This window comes from Leptidea sinapis, chromosome 1 (assembly GCF_905404315.1).
Source record: "Leptidea sinapis chromosome 1, ilLepSina1.1, whole genome shotgun sequence".
NCBI lineage: Eukaryota > Metazoa > Arthropoda > Insecta > Lepidoptera > Pieridae > Leptidea > Leptidea sinapis.
In genome coordinates, this window is record NC_066265.1 from 11,265,696 (window position 1) to 11,291,683 (window position 25,988).

The 25,988-nt window shown below is 34.1% G+C and overlaps 1 protein-coding gene and 1 non-coding gene across 3 annotated transcripts; one reads left to right on the plus strand and one right to left on the minus strand.

Moving 5' to 3' along the window:
• Nucleotides 1-994: 994 nt before the first annotated feature.
• Nucleotides 995-25,536, minus strand: LOC126966996 (phosphorylase b kinase gamma catalytic chain, liver/testis isoform). 2 transcript variants are annotated; one of them, XM_050811301.1, is made up of 12 exons: nt 25,151-25,536; nt 23,416-23,591; nt 20,602-20,734; nt 16,568-16,719; nt 15,086-15,176; nt 13,627-13,656; nt 12,647-12,753; nt 11,540-11,637; nt 8,618-8,701; nt 6,772-6,933; nt 5,516-5,708; nt 995-3,942 (listed from the first exon to the last, which is right to left on the minus strand). In XM_050811301.1, the coding sequence occupies exons 1-11, from the start codon at nt 25,240-25,242 to the stop codon at nt 5,574-5,576; spliced, it is 1,260 nt and encodes a 419-aa protein (XP_050667258.1). In that variant the 5' UTR covers nt 25,243-25,536; the 3' UTR covers nt 995-3,942; nt 5,516-5,573. The 2 variants fall into 2 exon arrangements, with proteins under 2 accessions (XP_050667258.1, XP_050667262.1); XM_050811305.1 differs by lacking the exon at nt 8,618-8,701.
• Trnas-aga (transfer RNA serine (anticodon AGA)) lies at nt 23,046-23,119 on the plus strand. The gene has a single exon. It is a non-coding gene; the product is annotated as a tRNA-Ser (tRNA).
• Nucleotides 25,537-25,988: the final 452 nt, after the last annotated feature.

The window sequence follows — 25,988 nt, forward strand, 5'->3', positions numbered from 1 at the left end:
TAATTTTAAATCAATATTCTTTCGTTGTCAAACCTACTTAGTATATAGGAAATAAATAGGTAGTTATCATAATAATTAATTTAAATTAGATTTTTTCAGCGTCTCGAAGCTTAAAAAAATAATTTTGGATCGCAATGACCTTTAATATGCATTGCTTTTCTTATGTTTCTCCATTTTTAAATGATAAGACGGACTGGTGAAGTAGGTGATGAACAAAACTCGCGAGTATGTCACTGCTCGCTCGTGAGACCTTACAGGATTCCACAGATTAGGAATGGAGCGACCGCCCTCAGGCTATTAAATAATAAGATTAATTGCACAATATTACTTTATAAACATATTTTTTAATGAAAAAAATAGCCTGTTAAAAAAGTTCGTGCGCCCATTCTTCTCAGCTCTGAGGCACTCTTTTTGGAATGGGTGGTAGTTTTTGACTTTCATTAAGTGATGTCACATTCTATTTTGAATAAAAATATTTGAGGCCGCCGCGCGTAGGTACCTACTTACATTTGCAATACCTACACGAGGAGTGGGACAGGCCTGCTAACTACTAGGGTAACATACGTCAAAAAAGCGCTGGGAACACTCTCATTATTATTTCGAAATACGGGAGGCGGTGGTCACATAACATCTGGAGTATGTTCGTATTTTATATAATATTTATCATACAGTTTGTTTAATACATTCATATAGTTTAAAAATGTTTAAGCAAGGTTCCATGTTAATAGCTTATATCATTTAAATACGTCTAGATAGACAGCTGAGGAAACGTCGAAAAATATTGAGTTGAGTTAACCTCTATTTTGAGCAATGCAACACTTACCACAAAGTGTCATAGTAATCGCGAGTGTAAGACGTAGGCCTATGTATGTAGGTTTTTATCGGTTGTCTAACAGCAGGAGACTCTATCTAGAGTCTAGACATATAAATTATCTATGGTTGATACTATCGAGTATTTAAGAAATGTATCGAATGTCACAATAATCGATGGATCAAAGTAAATAATGTTTAATATACACTTTCATCATAGTTTATTTCACAATCCAAATAAAACGAATACACACATTATTTCTAAATCATAACAAATCTAACACATAATAGATACACGAATACAATATATTAACCCCCTTATTCATAATGGTCCGCTAACTTAAAACAGCCGCTAAGGAGTGTTTTTTCTCATTCTGACGTAGGTCAATAGAAGACAGAGTGTGAATTAGCAATGCTTTTAGTTAGCAGACTATTATGAATAAGGTGGTATATATATATATATATAGGGCAGCCTGGGTGGTATAAAACTGATTTTAAGTAAAAATAAATATCACACAAATAAGTTTTACAAATAGCAGGATTTTTTTCCCAATTTTCGCGTATTTCTATTGCACCGTTTTGCCTAGATTATAATATAAAAGAAATATGAAATCCCGAAGTGTGATGACGTTATTTAAGAGTGGCAATTAGATTTTTGCCACCTCTTCTCATTGACGGTACGGAGTTTCGTCATTTTTGTTATACAAATAGTAAGTCAAAAACTACTTTGTTCTGTCGCTAAACATCTACAATCGCTGTCACCAGATCTAGTAGCTAAAAATATGGATTTGTCATAAAAATTTGCAATAACATGTACGCATATAAAAAGTAAAAAAGGAGATATTAATATATACATAGAATAACACTGTAACAGGCTGATGTTTATACATTATGGATATTGACGAAAAAAACAAATTTAACATTTTAATATTTTAATTTAAAATTAAATTTTTAACATCAATGCCCCGCGGTGGATTTTTATGGGTAGATTCCCAAATGATTGAAATCATAATTATCTTAACTTAATAAAAATAATTAATAGGCAAGGAAGTTAGACCGAGCTATTCAAAGGTACTTTAATTAATAAAATATTTGAAACCAATAAGAAAGCAAGAAAGATTATTTTTCAGAAAATTTATTTTATTTCCATTGATAAAGACAATTTTCCAAAGTAATAATATCTCTAGTGTGATCAGCCAGTGTCAAATTTTTAGTAACAGGTTATTTTTAATGAATAAATAAAAAATATTGGATAGTCATCTACCGACGTGCTCTGGGTTACCACCTAGTCAATGATAGTTACGTTACCTCCCCGGGTCAACAATAATAATATAACAAATCGATTCCGCACGTTCGCCATTTGCGAAAAAATAAAACAAAGAAAGAATATCAATAAAAAAAAGTTTAATCCTTGAATAAGTAATAATTACAGATTTTTCCCGGTAAAAGTAGCTTCTTGATATAATATTGGGGCGATGTTAAATTAATTTAATATTCATCACTATCATTACGATAATTTGTTTTTGTTTTAACTTCAATAATAAAATATGCAAAAATGTTAGGTCTGCCCTAACGGTTACTAAACTTTCTATGCATTAAGCTACTTCGATGACAGCCATTTACCTAAACTCAAAATAACTTTAATTGTGTTATACGTTAAGATTATACATAAATACTAAAAAAATCTATTTATCTCAAATCATTAATTCGTCTTTTTATAGTAGTTATACATATTTACGCAGTATTATATTCAATGTATACAAAAAAAAATGTAGAGAAAACTTTTTGATTAGAAACTTCCCTTCATGCGGTTGTAGATTAAAAATCAGACAAACGTCTACTTTTTGAGCAAATGTTTTAAAAATTACTTTAATGTTTTTCTTTTAAGAACCTCATCTTGATAATGTTTTCACTTCTTTGTTATTTTTTTTTTATTGGAAAGCAAACAATTAGTAACATGATTTAAAAATGAAATTGGTTAAAATATTCTGTATAGACTACAATAGTCTATGGTAAATTCGCGCCTTTTTACTTGATATCTATTATCTCTCTAATCTATGCACTTCACTGCAGCTTTTTGTACTATGATAAATTTTCTATAATTTAGCGAAGCTCCCACCGGGTGACTCCAATTGATTTCTGTGTTGAATAATTGTTTCTCGGCCATTTCTGAAGCGATTTTAAAATTTTTTGAACTCATTGAAAGATTTCGATTTTCTAGATTATTATTATATTATACAGAATTTTGTATTTCGACTTGATTCAATTATTATAATTAAAAACAAACATGATTTAAAAATTATTCTAAATTAGCACGCGCTATTTATATTTATTTAAAAAATGACCCGATTTATCAAATCTTGTTTGATTAATTCTGTTTTGTTTTTGTACACAGACTTAGTTTACCTCGCTTCGCTCAAATAAACGCCGCAGCGAAACGGTACGACGAGCGACTGCGGCATCCTAGTATAACTTAACAGATTCGTAATCGTTGTCTCGTGGAGATAGATGGGCGGATTCGTCGAGATATACATATAGATACTCCTTCGTGGAGTTTGTGCGGAATATAAAATTTTATGTTTTTTTTTATAAATTGGGCGAGAAACCAGTACCTGGTGGTATGTAATAACCGCCGCCCATACAACTATCGCCGCAAAATAAACATTATCTCAAATAATAATAATATAACGACTCCTAATATGTCATTTAACAACGTTACATTTCTACAAAAGCATTTCTTTGTAAACATACCATTTTGTCTTTTTATTTCATAATTATTACTTTATCTAACACCGAAAAACTCACGGTGATCAAACCAATCAGGTATCACAAACTAAATAATACTTACTACAAGGTACAAATAATATAATGAGATATAATTACTAAGCATTATATATAGTCACAAATTTATTGCTTTCTTTACCAATGCTACATTTGTACTGCGCTATCTATTTATATCAAAATTTACGTTCTAACAACGTATACTTAGTGTAAGGTAAGATGGGTAAACATATAAATAAAATAACAATTTTACTAGTTATAAAAACGCTATTCCGAAGCTTTGAATCAACAACGGCGACAACTTTCTCTAAATCTCTTCTTAGCTGTTGCTCTCCTGGTAAATTCGCTCCACTGTAAAACAAAAATTATAATCCTTTTACAATAAAAATTTACATATTTTGTCTACACTGAGGTAGAGAGAGAGAGAGTCAACACAGAGCAGCTCGAATTGTCGGGGACCCAGTGCTCTGTGAACGGCTCGATCACTTGGCGTTGCGTAGAGACGTCACTAAATTGTGTCTTATACTGCATTTATCACGGGGAGTGTTCCGAAGAGCTGTTTCACCTGATGCCTGCCGCCAACACGCCACAAATTAGGATATCATCCCCACCATCTGGATGTGTGGCGGTCCTCCACAGTGCGGTTTACAAGGAGCTTTCTTCCACGTACTACAAAGCTGTAGAATGAGCTTCCTTGTGCGTTGTTTCCGGGACTCTACGACATGGGTATCTTCAAAAAAAGTGCGTACACGCCGGCAACGCTCCTGTGTTTCCTCTGGTGTTGCAAGAGAATGTGGCCGGATGTGGTGACTTAACACCAGGTGACCCGTACGCTCGTTTGTCCTTCTTTTTCCATAAAAAAAAAAAACACTCTACAGCGCAACTTATACAAAATATTAATTTGATAAGTAAAACAGTATTTCTACAGTATCATAAGTACAATTTTAGACCATATAAATTATTTTTTAACATTAATAGTAATTTAAATCCGTTGTAAGGACATCAGATAGACCAATTTAAATGGCCGTAAGTTGATAGTCTACAAACCGGCAATGTTCATCATCGTAACGTATACAAGTAAATTTGACCGAATAGCTTGGCAATTTACAATAGGTACTGTCAATTCAAGAAAAAAATTCCTACTAAAAAGAATTAACAGACTGAGTAGTAAAGGTTTAATTTGATATCCTGTAACTCTTGTAAAAAACGGAGATCCCCGAAATCCACTACGTTTTAAGCAACCGCTCGCTTTCAAACTTAGCCGGATTATACTTCGTCGCCAATCGCCATATTGTTGTTAAGACTATTTCAAACTTATGTCAAATCATTGCACGTTTTATACTAAAATAAATTTCAATTTTTTCTTAGGCAGTCGTGCCTCTCATTATGTAGTATTTACATCCTCTTTGTTAGAGACTTTTGTCAAGAGATGCGTTGCCAGCCTTATTCTTGCTGATGTCCGTGGGCGGCTGCTTTTTTTTACTTTCCATCAGTCGAGCCACTTCACCGTTTGCTCTTTCCAATATAAAAAAAAAGTTTTACAATTTCATCCTTATCTATTTCCTTTGGTCGATAAGACATGCTAGCGTACGAGTCAGCCTGCCGAGTAACTTTCTTATTTTTTATGTTTTATAGTTATTTTCCAATTTTTGACATAGTTGTCATAGACCTTTTCACCGTTTTTCAATGAAAACAAGTCGATATCACGGAGTATTGCGATTAGACACCAGCAAATATGTATCGTGTAGACTTCTCAGGCGAGCTACTCGCGTACGAGTAGACAAGCCAAATAGCTGTCTACTAATGTGATACTATTATAACAAATTCGTGTTTTAATACTCCTCTTTGTACAAAGGTCAGTTACCTATACAATAATTAAGTATTGGCTAACTAAATAATATTTAACAGATAGTTTAAAATTTACCTCTAGTATCAGGAGAGCAGAGACAGTGAGGAGATATCCAAAAGCAAGCGTAGTGCGTCTATCGACTCAAATTGCTAACGTACAAGCTCTTCAGCTCCGTTTTAGGTGTATTCTCAAAGAGGGCTGCCCTGTTCTGACCTTCGCCCTTCTTAACCCAATGCCCGTACACCCGGAAAGCGCATCCGTCGATAACCTAAAAATTATTAAAAAGATTTTAACTGTATATTGGGCCTCTGAAAAATTTTTGGAGAAAAATAATTACAATGCGATGATGACATTAGCAAAGTAACAATCAGGCTTTAATCATTTTTATATGTCTAGATAGACTGTGACAGCTGTGAGGTCAACCTCTATTTTGAGCAATGCACACTAACAAAGCACTTAAAAAATGGCTCTGTCGTAAATCGAACTACTACTCAGCTGAATATCTAAGTGATCGGACAGCCTGGGATTGCAAGAGAACAAGAAATAATATATATTTCTAACAGATCAAGCAAACAAAATAATGACAGTAGGAGTCTCTTTTAATTGCTCAGGATGCCGGCTAGATTATAGGTACCACAACGGTGCCTATTTCTGCTGTGAATCAGTAAGGTGTAAACATTACTGTGTTTTGATCTGAAGGGCACCGTAGCTAGTGAAATTATTGGGCAAATGAGACTTAACATCTTATGTCTCAAGGCAACGATGACGAGCGCAATTGTAGTGCCGCTCAAAATTTTGGGTTTTTCAACTATCCTAAGCGGCACTGCATTGTAATGGGCAAGGCGTATCAGTGACCATCAGCTGAACGTCTTGATAGTCTCGTCCCTCATTTTCATAAAAAAAAGAGTTTAATACATTTATAGACAGTGGTAAGTTGGAATATAAAATTAAAGAACCTTAGCACCAATGTTAGAGGGTTTTCTAATTAGATTTGATATGGAAATAAATTTTTTCCGGATCATTCTGATAAAATTTAGCTGTCGGTATCAACAGATGACGCCATTTTGTGTCGCGCGATGTGGTGCGTGTGTGTGAGTACACAGGTGTCTAATACACAAATAAAATTTGAAAACAAAAATTTTATGAACGATGCGGAACTCGAACCCACGACGACCTCTCGCGTTCCGTGCGAGTGCTCTTCCAACTGAGCTAACCATACGAGTGACGTAACGTCATAAAATCTTGTATTCTTTGTTTGTTAATTGTATGAGGATCCTAGAAGTGAGGGTTATCACTTTAAAAACATAACAAATTGTTTAGGTGTGTAGTACCTTCCGGAGCACCCGAAGCGTGTAGGGGTCACCGAGAGCGTCGTACAGCGGTATCGCTCTTGCGGCGGTATGCGGCAGGTGACGTAACCGCACTGCGGCGCGGACGGTTATCAGGGCGAGTCGTAACTTGGCGCGCGCGTTGAAACCGCTCGACTTTATAGCCTGTGTGAATATGACAGTACACATTAAAGCTAAATTTTTACCTCAGATCATTTATACGTCTAGATAACTGTGACAGCTGTGAAAACGTTAAAAGAAATTATGTTTAGAACTAACCGCTATTTTGAGGAATTTATGCACACTGAATGAATGATTGCGAAACTGAAGTGGCAGTGGGCAGTGCACATAGTTCGACGGACAGATGGCCGTTGGGGCAGTAAAGTCCTCGAATGGCGACCACGTACAGAAAGACGCAGTGTTGGTAGGCCCCCCATAAGATGGACCGAACATCTAGTCAAGATCGCCGGAATACGTTGGATGTGGGCAGCGCAGGGCGGATTGTCACGCACACTAAACTAATATTACTTTTATCACTTGTTTAACAGCAAGAAACTCTATCTAGACGCATAAATTATCAAAGATGTGTACTTGGTATTAATAAACATAGCAGTGTTTTCGCTTAAATTACTCTTTTTAACCAATCTTAATATATTTGTTTTACCTTGTTGACTATGTGTCAAATAAGAGTAAACTTAATAAAAATTACTTCTTCTAATTCTTTATAGTGGCTTAGTCTAATAATTCACAAATTCTTGATTATTTTCATATAAAATAACCACAGCGCATTGTGTTCACTATCAATTATTGATGACGAAGACATTTTGGAAATTTTGATTAAATAAAATAATAATATTAAAACATAATATGATAAAAAAAATTAAATTCATTAAACTAAGGTTAAGAAAATGTTTGTACTAAAATATATCACAACATAATTAACAGCTCATGCTTTCTACTAATCTTCTTGACATTTTTAGAACCGGGTCTGAAACGATAGCTTCGTTGTCTCAGATCGTCACCTTGTACTGAAAGCTGCTCTGTGAGATTCGTAAGATAAGAGCTTGCTTCCTTGATAATATTAGGCCGAAGAGGAAGTTCAAAAAGCAGTTCTTCGTATTTATTGGTTAAATTCAAAACATTTATATCCGGGTTAAAAAAAATATGTGCATAAAAACGTATATATGCAGTTATAGTCCCTGTCATAAGACACTATAAATTATGTTAACAAATATTCAGGGGCTCGCAACATTTGGATGGAAGGTAAAATAAAATTTTTGTGATATATTTATATGTATATAATATTTAAGAATATGGTTTTAGATGACTATATTGCCTTCCACTTCACCCGCGTGTATTTCAAAATTGATTAGCTGTATTAATATCACTCATTTATCAATTTCAAAAGTGAAAAAGCAATATGTAAAAACCTAACAACTACTATACTTAATAACCATTAATATCGCAATATTTAACAACAACAACTAAAAATTGAAACAATTAAATATCAAATAACAAACAACCTCAAGCGCATTCGACGTCTTGACGTCTACTTCAAAATGGCGGACCAAATGTTTACATCCAAGGAGTCGGACTCGTTCCTGTACTATAAACATTGAGCTTTCGCTTTCTATCGTTAAAATATAACCCACCTGATTTGAACAGGTCGTTACTTTGTATTACCCGTATAGTAATTACAGTTAATTTTATTTGGTTAGCTAATAATATTGTCGTATTCAACACAGTAGAAGTTATACATGTACTTAATTTATAGCTTCTCGTGGCGGGGACTTTAGTTCGTGCATTAACGATGTGCATAATAAGCATGCTTATGTGTGTGCAACATTACCAGGGCAATCTGATCTATTCTGGACATCCTTCGGCTGGTTGTCGACAAAGACTTCTTCAGCGGCGTGACGTCCTGGTCCCATAGCTAACAGCGACAATACATTTTAGCGACATGCAGAAAAAATATGTGGAAAAAGTATTTTTGGTATGTGAAATAGTTCAATGTCTTGCGGAGATTGTTAATTCCTAGGCGAAGGCTAGACGTACAATAAATATTTTTATTGGAGCGTATTAAAGGTCTGCACGTGGCGTTTGGTTGTGTAGAACCATTTAAAAATTATTTACTGTATTTATGGGAAACGGCACAAAGGGAGACAAATAAAAATATTGTAGGATGATTTGGCCACAATTTGGAGAGTGGCACTGGATGGAAATGAATGAAGGGGGGTTTTAGAGGAGGACTACGCTACGTCACAAAACAGCCAGTTCCAAAGTGATTTCGCACGACACGCCACAATTAGGATGTCATCCCCACTATCAGAATGTTTGGCGTTCCTCCACAGTGCGGTTTCAAGGAACTTTCTTCCGGGTACGACAAAGATGTGGAATGAGCTTCCTTGTGCGATGTTTCCAGGACGATACGACATGAGCACCTTCAAAAAAAGCGCGTACACTTTTGTAAAGGGCCGGTAAAGTTCTTGTGATTCCTCTGGTGATGCAAGATAATGTAGGCGGCGGTGATCACTTAACATCAGATGACCCGTACACTCGTTTGTCCTCTCTTTCATAAAAAAAGCTTAAACAGGCAGCTGATACCAATCAATTCATTGTTCCATTCAACAAGCAATGTATAAAAATGTCAGGGATAATAGAATGTATTTCCAATTATTTTTAGTGCCGTTATCGTTTCGTGTGTCAGTCTAGTAGTACGTTGTGATTACGTATTATTTTAAGTGTTGTGATAAAATTATTATTTGGAAAAAAGTAGTGAATTCAAATTGTAATTTAAGTAATAACTCATTGAGTCATATTCGTGTTCTTTGTTTTAAACCCCGTCTGTTTTCTAAGGATATTCTGTTTAGAGACTGTTTATCGTGTACCTAATCAAAACATCCGAGCGTTTAGGACGATTTATTGTCAGTCCGCCGTCAATATGGATATCTTGGTGATAATTATGGAACAAGTAGTTGCGCGTCCAATGTTTATCACTTTACAAACTGTAGTGGTTTTCGACAACGATGTAGATATACTGTGGATATTCTGACGTCGTTCGTGTTTAGAACCTTTCTCAAAAACCTAACGACCAAACGATACATAAAATCATTTTGTTCTTAGACTGACACTAACTACTAACTATAGTCGAAAATGTAATTTCAAGATCAAAAATGTAAACAATGAAATGTCACTGTCAAAATGACAACTCAGAGGTAATCAACATTTTCTAGGTACTTTAATTATAAACTTTTTTTGTGGCACTGCACTGTATGCGCATTCAGCCAAATTATAAACTTATTTTGAGTGTCTTTATTTGATAATGGTTACCAAACATAAAACAGATAATTTAATAAGACTTGTCATACCTGTCACTACGACCAAGATTTTTTTGAAGCATTATTTACGTTTTTCGAATATTTAGACGAGCCAAATGTCAGAGCTTCTATCTTATTGCCAGTGGCAAAGCAAAGTTTGCACAAAAAATTACATTTTAATTTTCGGATGTATTTTATGCTATATAACAAAGAGAAAAAGTTATGCAATATTTATTTTTATGTATTTAGACCACACTTATAATTTTAGAGTGATACTTTAGTATATTACGATACACACAACGGAAAATGTTATTATTTTTAGTTTTCGACATTTGAGTATTTTTGTTGCGTCACTTTGCATATATTGTAATAGAAGTGATTTGTAAATTGCATTAAAAATAAGTAAACTTGTAACACCTAATATGCCTTGAAAAGAGCAACCTTAAAGTTTCTTGCTCATTCTTCTCTGAGGAAATCTGCCTTCCGAATGAGCTGTATGACAAACAATTTACATATTTCAAATGTAATATGATTTATCTATGAAATAAAAATATTTATGATTTGATTTAATCTCGAATTGGAATTCCTCCTATAACTATACCAATAACTACTGCCCGAACTGTGAGACAGTTTTATACATCTATTACACAAATGTAACAAAGAGAAAGTAAGCGAAATCGGACGGGCATTCGAAAATAGGCAGTTTTATAGTCACTATATGAATTCGCATTTCAACCAAATAATTTAGATGTGTATACTTTTTCACGTTTTTTATCACCAATTTATAATCAGGGTATAATAATAGCAACATTAACCTTGTAGCATCTATGGTAACGTCCGCACCTGAAGGAAGCCATATTAGTCAAGTAATTACTGAGCGTCTTGACTCAGTGTGTGCCCGCGGTCTTTCAAGATATCTCAATTCGGATGCTATGGCATAGATCATGATAATAATTTCTTTACGTACAGCCTTCGCCTTACATATCAAATAATGTTATATATTAAAGTAAGGGTACTTCAATATCTATTGAACTAAATTTTACAAGATCGATTTTAACATCGAACAGATAGCATTACCTTAATCAATTTATAAGACTACAACATCCCAAGACATTGACAAAAATTTCGGCATTGATTACATGCATATAATAATGTTGAATTGAAAATTATGAATACTGCAAAAGATAAGGAGAAATAAAAAGTGACATACACGAATTGTGTATGGTAATGTAAATTATTATCTAATATGTCGTCGGAATCATAATATTAGTATTGTATAAAAAAAAGCATTATGTAAAAGTTTCGATAAAAATTGGATTAATATTTCCAATATTATGATTCCAATTTAATATATTTTTTAAATTAATTGAAAATCATGCTCGTTGCCTCAAGAATTGTCTAATAATTAAGAATAATAAATCAGAAGTACTAGCACTACATAAATCAAAGAATACCTTCGTGTGGAAGAACGGATGCCCCAACGCGTCAGATATTTTGATCCTTTCCATTGGATCGACAACTAGAAATCTCCTTATTAGATCCTTCGGGTCTTCTGCAAGATATCACGAATGTTATTAATATTTGGTTAATTATAAATTATTAACTAGCCTTTTTCTCAAAAGTTTACATTGTGAATAATTGGCAATAAAATATCTATAATCTTGTTCTTTATAATCTAATTATTGTAAACCTTGAATTCAGATAAACAAAAAAGGTTTTAATTTAAACTTATTTGTTTAGTCGCGTTCTCTGCCGCAACATTCGGTTCGGACCTTCGCGTATTTAACGCGAGTGCGGCGTTCGGTTCACGCCATGCGAACTATTTATTACCCCACTTATTCATAATGGTCCGCTAACTTTAAACAGCCTCTTAGGAGTGTTTTTTCTCATTCTGACTTAGGTCAATAGAAGAAGACAGAATGAGAATTAGCAATGTTTTAAGTTAGCAGACTATTATGAATAAGGGGGTACATGTTTAGCGATAGAATGCTTTTAATTAGGAGGATTCGAGTCACGGTAACTGAAAGCTGTTGAGTTGCACTTTTTGATCCGATAGGGAATGTGTCTATTAAAACTTCGCTTATATAACTAATAACCGTTCAAGGCAAAATATAAAATTGTTATTATGAAAATATACGTATTATAGTACCGAAGCGGCCAACTTTAAACGACCTAATTCGCAAAATAATCTATAGGCTATAAAAACGGATGAATATAACGGATAATATAAGATACCTATCAGGAAAACATACTATTTAAATGAAAATAAGGGACGAGCAGGGTGTTCAGCTGATGGTAATTGATACGCCCTACCCATTGTATTGCAGTAACGCTCAGGATTCTTAAATATCCAAAAATTCTAAGCGGCACTACTCGTGTGCTCGATACCTTGAGATATAAGATGTTGTCTCATTTACCCAGTAATTTCATTAGCTATGGCGCCATTCAGACCGAAACACAATAAACATTACACATTAGTGTGCTTCACGCTGTGGTACCCATAAACAAGCCGGCATCCGGTACAAAGGAACCTCCCACGGATATGTACGGTAGGTACGTACCTGAGATATCAACCCACTCGGGGCTGGTGAAGGAGTACTTTCCCTCCATAATGTTCCTCAGCATAACCATCTGCTTCCGGTGCCAGAAGGGAGGGCAACCGACCAATCTGGAAATACACATGTTATTTAATGAAACCGAACCAGTATCCCGTCGGACCAACAGATCAAAATCAAAAATATTTTATTGATATATAATCAAAAGATTACTCTTCAACGTCAGTCACCAAAAATACAATTCAAATACATGCTAATTACACAAAGGTTCAAACATATTATACAGGCTGTCCCAAAGTTATGGGACATGAAGGGAAAGTACCTTAAATATCGAAGATAGGCTATTTTACTGAAAGAAGACTTTATGTTATTTTTAAAAGTTAGTAATTCTGCATTCAAAGATTTTCGAAAAATTACTTGCCTCGTCTGGGAATCGAACCGACTTAAATGTAAAAAAAAACACCCCTACTTTTATGATGCCAATTGAAAGAATGACCAAAAACTAATAACTCTTCTTAAGAAACATAGTATATTTTAAAAATAATGCAAACCAGTAAAACAATACAAGGCTGAACAATAAAATCCATAAAAAATAACAACTATAATACTATTGAATACGACACGCCATAAGTTAGGATATCATCCCCACCATCTGGATGTGTGGCGGTCCTCCACAGTGCGGTTTTCTAGTAGCTTTCTTCCACGTACTACAAAGCTGTGGAATGAGCTTCCTGTTGCGGTGTTTCCGGGACGATACGACATGGGTACCTTCAAAAAAAGCGCGTACACCTTCCTTAAAGGCCGGCAACGCTCTTGTGATTCCTCTGATGTTGCAAGAGAATGTGGGCGGCGGTGATCACTTAACACCAGGTGACCCGTACACTCGTTTGTCCTCCTATTCCATAAAAAAAAGTCTGCGTTTAGTAAAAGATAAAAGATCAGACCAAGCATATGTATAGATAATGCTGTCTGTCAAAACTACTTACAATGTGAACATTATAACACCACAAGCCCATCTGAAAATAAAACAAATTTTTATCAATTTTACTACAATTGAAATGGGGGTAAATATAAGGGGATTTTTTTTATGAGAAAAAGTGACGAAACGAACAGAACCCTTAGATAATTTAAACGTCTAGATAAAGCCTCCCTTACTGTGAGGCAACGTATGACAACAGGCCTGGTTTGTTAATTTTGTGTGTGTGACAAGCTATGTGTTACAATCGGGATACGTATATAACTTTGTTTTAGTGTGCGTGCGTTGCAGAAAATAGAGATTAACAGTTCGCCCCTATTTTTTTCGTCGTGTTCACAGTTTATCTAGATGTATAAATTATCTAAGGCCCTACCCATTTTAATGATATAGACACACGATGAAGCGACGTCTCTACGCAACGCCAAGTGATCGAGCTGTTCACAGAAAGTGTTCTGGGTCCCCGTCAATTCGAGCTGCTCTGCGCTGCACGAGGTCAAATGGATCGAGCTGATACTGGTTTTTTAAAATACACAGATTCTATACTAGGTTGAAACCTACTATAGATATCAGAGCACTTTCCCCATTTCAGATAAATTTATTACAATATTAACTTAGTATTGAATGATATGTATGAGTAATGAAGAAAAATTTACAAATTATATTTTTTTTTAAAGTGAGTACAACCATTTTTTTGTTTATGGCAACACTCCCAATCTTCCTTGCGTGTAATATGTATTATATATAATATTAAAAAAGAGTTATTGAACAGTTTAATTTGCCTTTTTATGTATATATCCAAATATAGCCAAAGATGGGAGGACGACCTCGGCAAAATTCGCAGGAGTGACCTGGAGCCGGGTTGCAATAGACATTAAGGAGTGGAAAAGGTTGGAGGAGGACTATGCCATCAGTAGAGGACAACATAGATTTCATACAACTTAGACATAAGTATTGTCTTTTCTGTAGAATAAAAGAATAAAAGGCTATATTATTAGTTTTCATTTCTCATACTCGGAAAGTAATGTTGTTTTGATCTGATTATTGGGTGAAAAATGCTGCTTCCCTCCGTAGAGAGGGAAAAACTCATACAAATTACTTCCCACCTAAGGGCCGGAATGAACTTTAAAATTAGAACTGTTCATAGCAGTTTTATGTAAAAAAAAAACTAATTAAAAAAAATGCTGCGGCTATGTGACTTTCTAAACAGCCAGTGTGAACTTAGAGCATACTTCTTTGAGCGGAAAACAGCAACGATTACGTGGTAATCTCCATATTTGAAATTAAAAAGGTGTACATAAATTGGCGGGATACTAATCTGTGCTTAGATAAACAACTAGTTTTATTTTCCTCATATTCGAAATGAAAAGTAGAGTGTTTAACACGGGTAAAAGTATCAATTCCTACTCGGACTATAGCCGACCTCTCGGTTAACAATCTAGTATTTATGTATGTATCCTTATTATACGTACAAATCGACCTCTCGCCCGTAGCCCGGAGCGTCTTCGAACATGTTCGCCTTCAGCGTCTCCGGTGCCAGGTATCCCGGGGTGCCACATAATTCTGTCCACAATTTTTTATAGTTTTTACATATACATATTATCATCAACTTTTAAGAAGCTTGTTGGTGACGTTGTATAATATAACAAGCAATAAAAAAGGACAGAATGGGCACAATTATTATTTTTTATATATAAGACGGGCCCATTGGGAAGTGGTCATGCAAACCGCCCATGGACATCCGCATACCAGGGATCAAGAGATGCGTTGCAGGGGTGTATGCTCAAAGTTTAAGGTCCCTAAGTCGTATCGGTTTTGGAAAAATGTGATTGTACGAGCAAGCTCTACGCTTGAAGGTCTCTAAGTCGTATCAGTTTTGAAAGTTGCAGCCTTTAAGGCCGCTATACCAAGAAGCGCCTAAATAGCGCATAATTGATGGTTTATACAAAGCTTATATTTTTACAAAAAAAAAAAATTTTAAATCTACAGAATATGAGAAGAAAATTCATATTATCTTTACATTTCTATTTTTTGTACAGAATGCGAAAAAGTCCCTAAAATAAATTATAAATATAATACCAAAATAAAAATTATAAGAACATTTATTAATTATACACCAATACTATTTAACATGACATAGTTTTGTTATTTTTGTAAAGAAAATTGTAGCATATTTGTAATGAATTAAAATGCTTCTAATTCTGAATTAAAACAACGGCGATCTTGTGCGAGAGAGGTAACCTAGCTCCGCTCGATTCCGCTCAAGGCCATTGGCTCGGTCCCCAGCCTTAATTGATTCGATAAATTAGATGCGATGGTGCGAGACAAGAAGTTTATCGCACGGTTGTAGGGTTTCTCATTTTCACGTTATATCCGTTTGAATGGAATGGTATGGAGTTTGTCTGCTGCATTCAACCCGAAGAACTCAATAACAACAACGACATCAACATTTAAAGAAAAACAAAATATTCTATAACAAGCACAATATGCAAATTAAAGTTGAAAACAAAAATTAATGAACGATGCGGGACACGAACCCGCGACCTCTCGAGTTCCGTGCGAGCGCTCTTCCCCTAAGCCAACCGTTAGAGTGACGTATCGTTGATAAATCTTGTATGTCTTGTTGAACTCTCAGGTTGCGAGTTCGAGTCCCGCATCGTTAATAAATTTTGTTTTCATATTTAATTTGTGTAATTAACTCAAAAGTGAGGGTCATCACTTTAAAAAATAACAAATTGTTTAAGCTAGTAAATGTTTTAATTTTGAATGTGCTTTCGTGTTAGTATAGTGTCGCAATATAACATTATATTAATAAGATTGTTTTTTATTTTCTTTGTAGGTGTAGACTGTATGAATGTATCAATTGGGCCATAGTTCGATTCACCTACGAGGGTATTGAGACGAGAGGCGTACACACACAGGATTTGCTAGCACACTCCTTTGGACTAACTTACCAAACAATTTCTCTCCATCTTTAAGCACCTTTGCAAATCCAAAATCAGTAATCTTAACATTGAGCTGGTCATCCAAAAGTATATTCTCAGGTTTTAGGTCGCGGTGCACAATATCCTTGTCATGTATGTATCGCACGCCTTCCAACACTTGCCTGTAAGCATTTACAACAGACTATATCAGTTCCTCATAGAAAAATGATCCATATAGAAATTTCTTAAAGTAGATAGAATAAGAGATCTTCTTTTTTGTATGAAAATTAGGGATGAAACGATCAAGATGAGAACTGATGTTAACTAATACGCCTTGCCCATTACAATGCAATGCCACTCAGGATTCTTGAAAAACCCAAAATTCTGAGCGGCACTACAATTGCGCTCGTCACCTTGAGACATAAGATGTTAAGTCTCAATTGCCCAGTAATTTCACTAGCTAAGGCCCCTTCAGACCGAAACACAGAAATGTTTACACATTACTGCTTCACGGCAGAAATAGGCGCCGTTGCTCGCAAAGGAGCCTCTCACTGGTTCTTCTATAACATTACAAATATTACACCTAAGGAAATATTTTTAATATAATTCACTTTTTAATCTGTCATAACTAAGGACACAAAAATATTTGAGCCCGATTCCTTTCACCTTCTTGGGTTAGAGCCCCATCACATACAGAGAGTAAATACATAATATGTAGTTAAGTTTTTCGTAAAAGGTTTATGATTTCATATTCACGCATTCATTATTTTTTGATGAAACGAAAACCCTTATTTGTAAAACCAACTCGCAACTTTTATTTTTATTGATTAATTTGGACAACCATATGGAAAGAATATTAATGCAAATAAATTGAGCTTATTGTCTTACTAATCACTTTAGAAGCTAAGATAAAAGCCCTGTGATGCATAATTATAAGTAATCTTAAAAAAAAATCATCATCATCAGCCGGAAGACATCTACTGCTGGACAAAGGCCTCCCCTAAAGATCTCCATGACGATTGCTCCTGCGCTGCCCTCATCCGACGTATCCCGGCGATCTTGACCAGATCGTTGGTCCATCTTATGGGCCGGCTAGCACTGCGTCTTCCGGTACGTGGTCGCCATCCGTCGAACTATGTGCCCTGCCCAGTGCCACTTCAGTTTCGCAATTATTTGGGCTATGTCGGTGAATTTGATTCTCCTACGAATCTCATTTTTGATACGATATAATACAATTTTAAAAACAAATATTATATTTACTGAAGAAGAAGAAAAGATATATCAACAAATGGGAGACTGCCTTTTTAGTATGGACAAAAGTATTGACCTTAATATTACTGTGTTCTGATGAAAACGCCTTTATTTGATAATGTTATCATAATGAAATAATACACACCAACTTTAGTCAAAGTCCACTCAGGGAGTTAAGAGATATTGAATACTAGCTTTTCCCCGCGACTACGTCCGCGTGTGATGAATACTTTGGGCAGCATTTTTTAAATATTTTAACATACTTTCAAATAATACACATACAAACTGCTGTGGTTAATACATTTTTATAAACTACCAACTATAGAACTTCCATACCCGTTGTTCAACCTCACACAGGTCGAAATTTCAAAAACGCTAGAACAAATATTTATTTCTTATCAAGTGCCTAAATACAAAGTTTCATGGTGTCTTATTCGAAAATGACGATCTTCCATAAAAACATCCAGCCCTGTTCCAACCCCTCCAAGCTTTTTATTCGCGATAAAAAGTATCCTAACTGGTTTAGTCGTAAAAGCGTAACAAACAAACTTACATTCACATTTATAATATTAGTAGGGATATAGTCACATAGAGTACATTTAACAGGACTCTATGCAAGATTGTTTAAGACTATCATTACCTTTTTGGATGTATTTTACAAATTTCATTCATAAAAAAATTAATTATTAAATTAAATAGCGGAAATTAACAATACATAATCATGTTATTAAGATTGCTTAACAGAATGACTATTTAAGAGCTAGACATCTCTTCAAAAGCATCAAATCCCCATCTAATCCCTATAGCAAGTCAGTATAGCAAACCTACAAACACCATATTAATATTATTTAATAATAAAAAATAAAGAATAAAGAAACCCAAATATCTTAAGCAAATATTATTTCATACAATGCATTGCTTGCTATTAATAATTCTAATTGTACTTGACTTAGATTTCACGTTTGATGCAACCTTGATGTTAATTTATGAAAATATACTAACAAATATGTAATGTATTCATTCTGTAATTTTTCATCAATACTATTTCACTTGGATTTAATGTATTATCTAAGCATATATTTATATAGACTATTTTGGACTTCATTCATCAACATCATCAGCCAGTAGACGTCCACAGCTGTACAAAGGCCTCCGCCAAAGATCTCCTCGACGATTGATCCAATGTATTCCGGCGATCTCCGCCAGATCGGCAGTCCATCTTGTGGGGGGCCTACCAACACTGCGTCTTCCGGTACGTGGTGGACTGATTTTTGCTATGTTGGTGACTATGGATTTCCACATTCTTGATTCGATCTCGGCGGAAAACTCCTTCAAGCATAGCCCTCTCATTGCACTTTAAGCGACCATGAGTTTTCTCATCAGGCACATAGTTAGCGACCTTATGGTTCCAGAGATATCGTGATCAGTCAATACATAGGTCGAAATCTCTTAGGTATACTTAGTCTAGCCATAATTACTGTTACAATTAAAAATAAACAAACTATTACAGTTGAATTTGGAATCTGTCATTTTTATATGATTGATCATTGAGTTTTCACATTTTGGCGCCAATTCATTGTACAATATTTTGCAATATTAAAATGGAGTCGGTGATAAAGAGAACCGAATTGCTGTGATTGCATTACACAAATTTGAGCCAAATGCAATTTTTAAAACTCTCCATACGCTTGGTATTAGTAAAATTATTGTGTACCGGGATTTTAAGAAGTACAATGAGACCTCCTCCGTTTGTGACAGAAAAAGATCTGGCCGACCTCGTAGTGTTCTTACGCAAAAGTTGGTCAAAGCAGTTAGGGAAAGAATTCGAAGAAATCCTGTCCGAAAGTAAAGATTTTATCTCGGGAGAAGAAGAAATCGAAACAACTTCTGAAGCAGTATGACCGTATTTATGCTTAAAGCTCCAAGGAAGCTTCCCAATTAGTCGACAGAGTGCAACGTTGCCCACGTACTCTATCCGACTTCAGTAATAGTTTGGTGGGGAATACCCCATCCAAATCAAAGTTGAAGGTATGAAGAAGTGACTGAGCCATACGTTTGTGAAAAGGTATCAAAACATCAGCACAAATGTATCAAGATAACATTCTTGAGAAGGTACTGAAGCCCCTTAACAAAACCATGTTCAATAACCAGTAATGGTCATTAAAGCAAGACTCGGCACCGGATCATTAAGCTCGGTCTACGCAGTCGTGAATTCCTGATCTTAATCCGCTGGATTATGATTTATAGTTTGTTTTAGAGAATACGGCTTGATAATTTGGAGTCCCTAAAACAATCCGTACAATTGGTAGTGAAGAGTTTTCCCATGGAAAGAGTGTGTGCTTCTATTGATAACTGGCCTCAACGTTTAAAGGACTGTATTGCAGCCAATGGAGACCATTTCCAATAAGCTTTATATTTTTAATTGTTTTATATTTATGTATTAAACTAGCACTCATTTTAAAAGTAATAAATGTTATTTGCAATAGAATTTTTATTTTCTTAGTTTCCGTATTTATGGCAAGACTTGGTATACATAAAGAGAGCACCACTTTGCAGGTTCAATACTCTCTTAAACATTAGCTTACAAGGTAAGCTTATTTTTCTGTTTTTCGTGTTCAAAATAATAATTTCGAACTATATTGAAGTTATAGAAATAAGTAAATAATTAATTTCGAATAGTCAGTGAGAAATAGATATTACGATTTGGTGTTAGTACTTAAATTACTGCACTGAAATTAAAAAAAGATTATTTTGTTCGCTACCATAGATACAAGTCTCTTAACATATTAGTTGTACACATATATATTGCCTACCTCATGATGTACCGAGTCTTCTTCTCCGATAGAGTGACAACAGATGTTAGATAGTCAAAAAGCTCACCATTCTTGCATAGCTCAAAAACCAGAAATATAAATGTCTCTGATTCAAACACATCCTGTAGCTCGACTGAAACGAAAAAGGTATAGTTCAACTTCAGTTAAGGATGTGTATACATGTGAAACATCAGAAATTTAATTCAATGTGTACAATGTGTATACAGGATAGGAGATTAAGAAGACCAACACCTTTACAGGGTTATAGTTATCATAGTTACTGATCTATTTGACTATGATCACAATTATTGATGTAAGAGTGGCTTTGTGATTCAAAGGTGTCATTTTTGACGATGATAGCAAGGAATTGTTGAATGCAGACCTCCCAAGATCTGTTAATGTGTGAGCGTTTGAGGGAGGCCTAGTGGATGTTTATGGGATGATGATAAAACAAATTGAGTTAGTATAATACTAAGGTTAGTTTGATTATTTCTTGAACATTAAAATGGATCCTGGTTAATAGGGGTTATGTTGAACATTAATAACAGAATACTAGGCAACACTATTAATTTGAGAAAGTCCCCACATCAAACTCAGAAAGGTAAACTTCGGTTAAACCATAGTGTTGCAAATACATTACAGTGTTACATTCCGTTAGTTAACTTCCCAACTAGAGCAATAATGGGGTACCTACTGTATTAAAAGGAGGTGTTGCCGGTTTGTTCACTTGTGTACTAGTACTTGTAAATAATAATAATATGTCACATAGATACAAGAAATCAGCTGCACATGTTTTTGTGTTTACATAAACACAACAACATGTGCAGCTGTGCACATTAACACAACACAATTTTTTTATACAAATTTTACCAAAAATTATTAATTATTAAGGATGCGGGGCTCGAATCTGCGACCTTTCGGGTTCTGTCCGAGTGCTCTTGCCAACTGAGCCAACCGTTCATAAATTTCCGTATATCTTGTTCAATACTGAGGTTGTGGCTCAATCTACTGAATCTACTTTACAGTTGATATCCTGCTTAACCCCAATAAATTTATTATAAGTAATGTATGTGTGACACATGTGGTGGGGTATTTTGTTTTATATACTAGTATAAATGTATAGACAAAATTATTAACCCAAATAAATAAAATGAATATTGTATAGAGCACATAACTTGAATTATCTGCATTGACCTCAAATATTTAATGTATATATGATTCAATATAGACAGTATAGTCAAATAACTGTTATAATAGCACTCTAAAAATTAAATAAATTAATAGTTAATTGAATATTTCATTCACTGTCATTTAGTTGCATTTTTGAAGAACAGGGCATTAGTATAAGGTACCTTGAAGGAACACTCATTATCTCAGCACATGCCAATCAAGTTTTGATAGTAAATTTAATTTAAATAGACACTTACATGTTGATAGGCTTGTGATGAGTTCGCTGATTCTTGGCACTCCAATGGACACAGGTTGACCTGTGTCCATCATGATTATCATATGGGCACAACTTTGAGGATATCCCTTAACTATTTAAGTAAAGTTAAAAACCATCAAAGCTGATACATGGTTTGAATGTTAATGATGTTATAATGGATACTACTTATCCATTAGATTTTAATATAAACAAATTAGCTAATTTAATTAGTCTTTGCTTGTAGTAAGTCTGATTAATGTTTTTCTTATAAATATTTCTATGATTTTTTAAATTTCTGTCTGTATGTTCTTTTATAATTCAAGATTTCTATGCAAGCACTATCTCAATTAAAATTGATGTGTCTGTGTTCCATTTAACAGGCTAGCATTTAGCACCAAAATTTGAAATTTACATCTTCAGGAAATCTCAAAAATTCGGGTTATAATGTCCTTTCCTATTCAAGGTATGTGTAAAATTTGTGTGAAAGCCAAACACAAAAACAAACTGCAGTCATGTTATAATAACAATTACATATAACAACCTGCCTAGGCTCAATAACAAAAAAGATTATATATAGGTAGTTATAGTAATCATAACAAATAAATTCAAACATCTTGAAAAATCAGACAATTAGAAATTAATGTGTTTCTTATACATGTGTTTATGTCAATGATAGACTTTAGTATAATGATTTTGGTACACCATAATGTGGTAATTATATAAGGTACAAATTTTGAATCCTCTCTTTTGGATTGTGTTAGTAGCTTTCAGGGGTGTGTCAAAACTAATTCTAGCTTATCTAACCAAATAGACAGATATATCGAGTTTACTTCGACTTTACTTACATAAAACTTAACTGAGTGTAAGCTTAGCATAATCTTTGATTTCTCTATTATAATTACACAAATAAAATTTGAAAAACAAAATTTTATGATCGATGCGGGATTCAAACTCTCAGGTTGTGGCTTCATTGGAGAGTTGAACATAGCAAACAGAATTTTATAACGAGGCTGTACTCGAACGGTTAGCTCAGTTGGTTAGAGCACCGGCACAGAATGCCGGAGGTCATGGGTTCAAATCCCGCATCGTTCATAAAATTTTGTTTTTCAAATTTTATTTGTGTATTAATCCTAGAAGTGAGGGTTATCACTTTAAAAACATAACATATTGTCTATTATAATTATTTAGCAGCTGAAATTATGCTGAGCTTAAGCTTAGCTTGCAGCCAATGCGAAAGTCAAGTTCACATAATATCACACTCATCTAAGTTTTATGTAGGTAAAATCTGAACAAGTCTAAGTACACTCCATAGATCTCATCCTTAAACTATATATATATTAGTATGGCCCATTCGGTTAAAATTTTACATAAATAAATAACTCACTCACTAATATATGGATGCCCCGCCACCATTCTCAATATATTGATTTCCTGTCGAGTAGCATCTCTCATTGTATGAGTGTCAACTCCATCCTGTGACTCTTGACTCAGGTCAATAATTTTTGCTGCAAACTCTTTCCCAGTTTCTTTTTCTATACATCTTCTTACTGTAGAACTTATGCCTCTATAATAAAAAGTATTATAATTAAACCAAAATATGCTATCAGTTTACAACCATTTTTTGATTATCCCCTCAGCTCCGACGCAAATAGAATTTAAAATGGTGCAACTGGGAGGGCCATGCACATCTCACAGGCACTTGAGTGGGTCCGGTTACAATATAAACATTTTTTCCCATTTATGATGAGTGTAGGCATGTTACTTATAATGGGCCCTTATAAGTTCCTTATGAAATAAGCTATGTTGTTGATTAATAATGGTAGGGATAAAGACTTTGTAATTTCGTCAATCATTGGCTAAAGTTGAAGTTTTTTTCCCTACAGGATTTTTTTATTTAAACCCTCAGATCAAACAAATACGACAATGTTTTATAGAAATTGCTAAATATATTTCAATACAAAACATTATTTAACTGTAATTTTATGTAAAAGGTTACATCTCCATACTTTTTTTTAAACAAAAAACATGAGAAAATTAAGTCCAATGCAGGGTGCTCGCACACCTGAATTAATGAATAAATATTTTAACAAAAAATGTATGGCGCTGAGTGTGCTGTTGACATTAATGCTTTTCTTGTTTATCCAAAATTGATAATAAAGAAAAAAAAGAAATCTGAGACCATAGCGGATCGAACATAATATGTCTGGTTCACAGTTAACTCCATTTTGACACCATACAAATTAGGTCTGTGTACCAATTAAGGGGTTATGGGAGTAATTTACAGAATGCGCAGAAAATCAACATCATGTTAAGCGGCATCATCTGGGCATAAAAATGACAATATTATGGTCTGAACTGTAAATTTCAGCTATGCCTCCAAACATTTAGGATAATACTTTGGTATTTACGTGAATGGTATGGAGGAAGCATTTGCCGATTTAGCATTTAAGTTTTCTTTGTTAATCCCACATAAGAAAATTGTATTCCAAACCTTACACTCTACATTGAGTAGATGTATGATTGTTATTAGTTTTAAGTGAATTAATTAAATATATAATAGTAAATACTGATATTTTTGGGCCCTTCGGTTGAGGCTTTTGTAATATAAAGAGACCTAACGAAATGTTCTCCAGGACACATCATACAGGAAAATGATTCTGGGACTAAAGAAAAAATATTGTCTCCTGAGCTGTAATAATAATCCATGTCAAACACAGCAGAACAAACAGACTGTTGTCAACCAGTGTGATGGCAGTTCAGCCTCTGATACAAAGATAAAGTCAGTTCACTATAAATTCTACACAAATGTTCTTTGATGATGTAAGCTCTAACCTCAACAGAATTAAAATGATTTAAACAAAAGCTGAAATGTGTTCATAATACTGAACACTGATTACATATGCCTACAATATAATTCACTTTAATAAATTATTTGATATAATATGTAATTAATAGAACTAATTCAATTTTTATAATTTAATACAGTCTTAAATTTGAAAAGATTTTAGCATTTAAGATAACACTTTTAAAAAATTAATGAATACAAAAATATTACTATTAAAAGCGAGCTGTGTAGAAATACTTGTCGATCAAAGTAATCAAATATTATCATCAATACTTTACCTTCCTATTATTTCTTTAGGCTCATACTTTGCGTAGAATTCTTTTGCAGCATCTTTATCAGGCAAGTTATCATCATCTTCTTCCTTGGCCATATTTAAAACTGTCGAACTTATATTTTTAACTAAGAGCCAAGAGCAGCATTCGAGTCCTCACAATATCAAAATCCTGAAATATCTGTTACGATTCACGAAAAATTATTATGTCGTATCGGCTAAGAGATGCTCCAGATACCATACAGCCAGTTCTTATTATATAAACTAATTATTCCGTCTTTAGTGGATTGATTATAAATAAATCTATAACGTATTCCTATTTCCTAAACGCTCATGCTAAGAAATTAAAAATTCACACACTAACAAGTAACTTAGCCCGACATAGGTATTATGTACCAGACACCAGAGTAAACTGACATTGACATTTGACATTTTACAGAAATAAAATTTTATTTAGTTTGTTTTACGGTCCCGAGATCAAGCACTTTTTCGCATTTTTATTGCGTGGCATGGATGCTAGTTTTATAGGCAAAATAGGAAAGAAATAAAGCAATATTTTTATTTATTAAAATATTTATGAATGTGGTTGCCATCTGCTTAAAAAAATAATCTATAAAAATAAATATTACATGTATAGATAAATAAGCACCGTTTTAGTTATTTAACCACCACAGACTTTTAGTTATGTACAGTATGGCCTGAACGAATCGATGCCAATCCTGCAAATAACAAAATTTCCAAGTAAAGTTACACGTAGTAAAATGAGGGCAGATATTTAATTAATTATCTATGGGTATCATAAACTCTTTGGACATTATTTTACTGACAGCTGATAATGTTGTATT